The sequence below is a fragment of the Buceros rhinoceros genome, unplaced genomic scaffold (genome assembly GCF_000710305.1).
Source record: "Buceros rhinoceros silvestris isolate BGI_N320 unplaced genomic scaffold, ASM71030v1 scaffold44747, whole genome shotgun sequence".
In the NCBI taxonomy this organism is placed as follows: Eukaryota; Metazoa; Chordata; class Aves; order Bucerotiformes; family Bucerotidae; genus Buceros; species Buceros rhinoceros.
In genome coordinates, this window is record NW_010421239.1 from 9,736 (window position 1) to 16,311 (window position 6,576).

Sequence of the window (6,576 nt, forward strand, 5' to 3'; positions counted from 1 at the left end):
GGGGGGGGTGGTTTTCTGTTGAAGTGCTATCAGCCTCTGTAACGATCTCTGTCAGAAGGAGAATTAAGGTGCCTAATGCTTCCGAATGTAAAAGTGTTTTAGAAGAGGGTGTTAAAACACCTTCAAAGCACCTGGTGAGCATCACTGCATTAAAATGAACTTAAGTCAGGCTACCTTAAAATAAATCCATGCTTTTAGCATCCACCACAAGCCAGCAGTGACCTATCTTTAGTACGGCACGGCATGGCTGGAAACTGTCATATGAGATTGAACTTTTGATGTAAATTTGTCTGCAGAGTGATTTAAGTTGTTGCTCCTGTGTTGGTATCTAAAGCTCTGTGTTGTGCAGGGTGCTGAACCATGGTTGACTTTTTGCATTTCCAGTGTTGAGTGAAATTTTGAGTTTCGTGAATCTCCATTGTTCACCTCTGTGTTGCTAGCACTTTCCTTGTCTGGAGTGGTGGTTGTTGGGGTTAGCCTGGACAGTGGGCAAGAACAGTGAGATGGCTTTGGAGTGGGAGTGTCAGTCACTGTCCAGCTAACGGCTTTGTGACTCGGGTGGAAACTTGGACGCAGCAGCATGTTTCTTAATAGCTTGGCTCATGTCATCAGCCAGTATTTAATATACTGCTTCGATTTTAACTTCAAATGTTTCTTTCCTAACCTTCCAAAATATGACACTCTTCAAATAATGATGATTCTTTTTTTTTCCTATTGTCTCAGATTACTCCTCTGCTTAGCAGGAACCCCCCAGAAATGAGTGAGCTGCTTTAGTTGTCAGGTTAGGTTTGAGAAAGTTAAGAAAAGTGATTGTAAAATGAACATGGTGTTGCTCTTCCATCTGTCTCTTGCACTGGTATATGCTTCAGATTCAGTGTACTTTGGATTCAGTGTGCCCTGTGCATAAGTGGTGCTCAGTGGTGTTTCTGCAAGTCTTGCAGATACCTGGGTTATAAAATGGAAAACAGTTTTTATATTCATTATCTTGTCTTCTGGTAATGAGGTAAAAAAAGGCTCCTTTTTGTATAGGAACAGTGGCGGTTGAAAGGTGTGGAAATCTTCGTAGTTGGCAACTTGTAAACTTGTTACTATTTATATTTCTAATACCCTCCTGATATAGAAAATTACTGTGGTGTGTTTGGTGACTGTTCTGAGAACAGATTAACAACTGTCAGAGTGATGATGGTACAGTTAAGATATTCTTGTGTTATTTCAAAATCACCTTTCTGGTGCTATATTTAGCTTGTGCTTCATCATACAAATTCCCTTTTGTCTGCAACTTTTATGTACACAGTTTTGTGGGGAAAAAGGTGATGACAAAGACATTTCCCTACTTTGTGCCATAAAGACAGAACTCGGCATTACTTGTGTGTACTTAAACACAAAACTCCATCGACATACCGTGCCCGAGTTCAGGCTTTTGGAGGGTGGGGATAAGTCACTGGCATGATGTTCAGATGTAATTTTTCTTACCTCAAGTGCTTTGGACAAGGAAGGGACAAGAGTTCATAAAGAGAGCAGGTAGTAGAGAGCGGGATTGAATAAAATGACTGTTCAGAGACAAATTCACAATTTACGTGCATTTTTGTTTTTTAGGCTAAAGAAATTTTGACAAAAGAATCTAATGTACAAGAAGTGCGATGTCCAGTCACAGTCTGTGGAGATGTCCATGGGCAATTTCACGACCTCATGGAACTTTTCAGAATTGGAGGCAAATCACCAGACACGAACTATTTGTTTATGGGGGACTATGTCGACAGAGGCTATTATTCAGTGGAAACAGTCACATTGCTTGTAGCTCTTAAGGTAATGTTTCTTCTCAGCTGTACGATTCTGTAGAAAATATACAAAATTACCGTCCTGACTACACCCCATATCTGTTGTTATTTGCACTGCATTGGTTGGAAACCAGAACTTTTCCTACACCAAGTGTTGTGTTTATTTTTGACTTGCCTAAGTCGCAGTCCTTAAGAATCTGCTTGGAGAGATCAGCATAATGCACAGGCGAGGTCCACTGGTAGCAATGAATAAAATCTAATTAATCTTAAAAGTATTTGGCAGCTGAAGATTTGAATGAATTATCCTTTTCTTTTTCTCTCAGGTTATAATTAAACCTTCATCTTAAAAAGGGTTTGGTTTTTATTGCTTTATTGATGTATGGTGGGGGGCGAGGGGTGCGAATTCTGGTTTTTGGGGAGACTTATTTATTCTAATGCCTCTGAAATGCACTGTTGTGTTTAGGTCCGTTACCGTGAGCGTATTACAATTCTTCGAGGGAACCATGAAAGCAGGCAAATCACACAAGTATATGGTTTCTATGACGAATGTTTAAGAAAATACGGAAATGCAAATGTTTGGAAATACTTTACAGACCTTTTTGATTACCTGCCTCTAACTGCCTTGGTGGATGGCCAGGTGGGTGGATATCAATTAAATGTTACTGGTTGCGAGGGGAGCTGTTAACGCTGTGTTTTGTCAGCTCTCTGCTTTCTAGGAACCTCTTGCAGATACACTAAATATATATAATAATATATGGATAGTAATAACTGCATTTATACTAAAGAATTCCAATTGCACTGATATAATGAATGAAAATGTATGAGATAAACTTCATCTGTTGGTAACTCTTCCAGATTTTCTGTCTACACGGTGGCCTCTCTCCTTCAATAGATACACTGGATCACATCAGAGCACTTGATCGCTTGCAGGAAGTTCCCCATGAGGTACTGACAAGTGGTTTTCTAAGCTTGTGAGATTTGTGATTCAGCACGTATTTACTGTTTGAGCGCACAGCCCGAAAATGAAATTGAAAACAATTCAGCAATGTGAAAGTGCTTCTCTTCCTGTTGTAGTTTTTTGAAGGCGAAGTCAGGAGCATGTTCTTGCCTAAAAAAAGTAGTGTTTTAGTCTAGAATTGACAGGTACGACTTAGTGATCTCCGAAGTGAGAAGTGCTTCTGTGACAGTTCTTCATTCAGGTTAACTCCTTGGTAGTGTTTCAGGTGTTAACTGCACTAGCTGTTGTAGTTGCTAGGTGTAAAAGTCTTGAAGAGATAATGCCAAAGTTGTGCGGGGTGGTGTTTCTGCACGGTTTTTCTGGGTTTTTTTTTTTTTCTCATTCAATTTCTGAAACATTTTCTACATCTTTTATAGGGTCCAATGTGTGACTTGCTATGGTCAGATCCAGATGATCGTGGTGGCTGGGGCATTTCTCCTCGAGGTGCAGGTTATACATTCGGACAGGATATTTCAGAAACCTTTAACCATGCTAATGGCCTTACGTTGGTTTCCAGAGCTCACCAGTTGGTAATGGAGGTGAGCAGGATAGTCTGTGTGTTTAAACTTGTGTTTGCATTAACTAATGCTGTACTCTGTGTGTCAGAGATGTGCCTGTGCTGCTGTGACAACTGATGATCTACCCGAGACTCTCCCAGAAACTCCACTGAAGGAGTGTGTCAGTTTGGCACTGGTGTAGCCTTTACTTTCGCAGAGTTTTGATGATAGCATCTGAACACGCAGAATAGGCTGTGTCCTTCAGAATTGCTGTTGTGATTTTTTAACGCTAATGCAATGGAGAATTCTTGATGTTGTTTTTTTTTTTAAGAATGTTTATCTCGCGCTCACTAATAGGAAGCAACACATGAAGGCCAAAATTCCTTTTTACCCCTTTTCTCTCAAGACAACAAATAAAGATACAGCCTTAATCTTATTTAAAAGGACACTACAAATGCTGCTCAGGGGGTTGTGTGTTAAAAACTCGGTAGTCAGGTGGTTATACAGGGTACGACAAATGAACTTGACTGTGATAATTTTTTTTTTTTCCCCTCTCCAGGGATACAACTGGTGCCATGATCGGAATGTAGTAACAATTTTCAGCGCTCCAAACTATTGTTACCGTTGTGGCAACCAGGCTGCAATTATGGAACTTGATGATACTCTAAAATACTCCTTGTAAGTATGTTTAAGAACGAGAATTGCGTTGCCCATGATTTTAAGGTAGTTGCTGGAGCAAGATGCCACTTAATTACTGTGTTAAGATGAGGCTTTTCCCTGTGTGCTTGTGGGAGGTGATGTGAATATGGAGTGTTGGGTTAGTCGCATCTAAAGTCTTGGAGTCAAACCCCTGGAACAGCTGTTGTTGACGTCTTGGTTGTCGGACTAAAGTGAGACTCCTCAGTGTCATGTAACTGGAGTTTAATGAACTACTACAGAGGTGTGATTTGAGGAGTACTGTCACACCTGAGGTCATGTCCTGTCAGTCTGGGGCAAGAGACTTGGAATCCTCAAACTCCTCAGATGTTAGGATGTCGCCTTTTTAAATGAGGTTTCCAATTAACTACCTCAGCAGCAGCTTTACTAGGAAATGAGGCAAAAGCAGTGTGTAAACTGCCCCTTTGACAGTTACTGGAGACTTTAACTTTGTAAATATACACCGTTTGACCAGTCTGAGTCTCAAAGCTAAGATTCATTTCTCCCCAGCCATGGTACTAATGATAAGAGCAGTTTAAAATATGGGGGTTATAAATACATGCTAATAGCAGGAGTGGGAGAAGTTGAATGTGCGTTCCAGAACACTTCAGGTGGTTGAAAGGACTTGAAAAGTTTCGAACCCCTGCTACTGTGTTTCACATCTCAGACATAGCTGAAGGTAAGCTGTGGTTCCATTAACGTCTGTGCTTTTCAGTTTGCAGTTCGACCCGGCGCCACGCAGAGGTGAACCGCATGTTACCCGTCGCACCCCAGACTACTTCCTGTAAAGAGATTTTAGCCCTGTACAGTATTGCCATGAACCGTATGTTGACCTAAAGAAAATGGGAAGAGCAACAGTAACTCCAAAGTGTCAGAAAATATTTAACATTCAAACTTGTTTTCACATGGACCAAAAGATGTGCCATACTCAAATACAAAGCCTCTTGTCGTCAACAACTGTGACCACTTTAGAATGAACCAGTTCATTGCATGCTGAAGCAACATTGTTGGTCAAGAAACCAGTTTCTGGCATAGCGCTATTTGTAGTTACTTTTGCTTTCTCTGAGAGACTGCAAATAATAAGATGTAGACATTAACACCTTGTGAGTACATTTAACTTTCCATTTAGCTATAGCTTTATTCAGCATGACTGTAGATAAGGGTAGCAGCAAACAATCATTGAAGCTTAAAGAACATTTTTAAAATAAGTACCAAGGCCTCATATTTGTTCTGAAACTGTTTGTTTGTTTTATTTTCAGGGAATACTGTTTAATTTAATTGTATTGATTTTTTTTTTTGTCTGCACTCGGTTCCCTTTTCCACTCTTTGCCCTACCATATTGTCCCCGTAATTGTCCAAGGATAGTGAATTACTTTGAACAGAACTGTTTTTTTCTGTAAAACAATGTTACTGCAGGACAGAGCTGCAGTGTTTTTCATAATAAACTTGTGAACTAAGTATGGAAACATGTCAAATCCTAATTGCATCTCAGGTCAACTCTGGTTTAATAAACTAACGTGTGGCTGGATGGGTTTTATAAACTTGCATAGATGTTTCCACCTTAAATAACTGAAACTGAGACAGTTGGAGTGTGCTGGAGAACTCTGACCTTTGAGTTCTGTCCCAGGGAGGTGCCTGGTCATACCTGGTCAAGCCGTGGAGAACAGAGCTCCTGTAGTACCGACGTGTGGCTCTCATTCCCTCTCGGTGCTCTACTGAAGTACTCAAAAGTGCAAGAATACAGGATCGCTGGATTGATTGAGCATGGCTTTTTTTCAGGTATAAATCTAAGTTTGAGTCATTCACAATGTAGGTGCTAATACTTAAAATAATTTCGTGGAAAAACTAAGAATAAAACCAGTTTTCTAAATATCAAAGGAAATAACTCGACATTTAAGTGCTACATGTGTTGCCCAAGCTTCCACTCTTGAAAAACAGTGCGACGTGGTTTATGCTCACAACTCTTAAAATACTTCCTTTCCACTAATTTATTTCAGAATTTGTATCATGGTTTGATTATTTTGTTCAAAACAGGAATTCACATTTTACTCCACCTTAAGGCTTGTGCTTGAAGCTTACTGGGCCATTGATTTAATAGAGGACTCAATATTTGTATTGAGACTTCAGTTTTCTTGGGCACAATGTAGATTTTGCAACAACGTAGAGGATTTACTTTATTTTTAAGGGAAAGCACAGAAATTTTGCAAATGTCCAGCTTACCCTAGACACACTTTTTGGGCCTTTCTTCCTTTTCTGCTGCAGGACTGCTTAGTTCTTTGGCTGGCACAGAAGGCGCTGCATCTCAGTGAGCACTCCTTCGCCCCTTCCCTGAAAGGCTTCAGTGGTCGCTTTTTCTTTCTTCAGCAAAACTTCAGGCTTGTCCCATGGGTTGGGTTCCAGACGGATTCTCGAGAGCGCTGAGAGTGCTGGGTGTTTGCAGTTTGATCTCTTGCAGGAAGCAGCGCATGCTGAAAATAAGGGCATCTCAAGTGTCTTTTTTTAGTATACTGGAAACTTGTGCTTTGATCACCGTTAAAGCCCCTCCTTTGCTGTGGAGAGCAGTTCACTGGAAGTGCCTTTCACTTGCCATTCTCCCAGTGTTTATGTG

General features: G+C 40.5%; 1 protein-coding gene across 1 annotated transcript in view; it reads left to right on the forward strand.

The window, feature by feature from the left end:
- Window positions 1-5,434, forward strand: part of LOC104496449 (serine/threonine-protein phosphatase 2A catalytic subunit alpha isoform-like) — a gene marked incomplete at its 5' end in the record, with an annotated part of 5,572 nt that extends 138 nt beyond the window's left edge. The window contains 6 exons of the mRNA XM_010139570.1: window positions 1,604-1,806; window positions 2,242-2,415; window positions 2,634-2,723; window positions 3,153-3,314; window positions 3,832-3,950; window positions 4,684-5,434. Coding sequence (XP_010137872.1) covers window positions 1,604-1,806; window positions 2,242-2,415; window positions 2,634-2,723; window positions 3,153-3,314; window positions 3,832-3,950; window positions 4,684-4,756 — 821 coding nt within the window. The remainder of the gene's footprint in view (window positions 1-1,603; window positions 1,807-2,241; window positions 2,416-2,633; window positions 2,724-3,152; window positions 3,315-3,831; window positions 3,951-4,683) is intronic.
- Window positions 5,435-6,576: the final 1,142 nt, after the last annotated feature.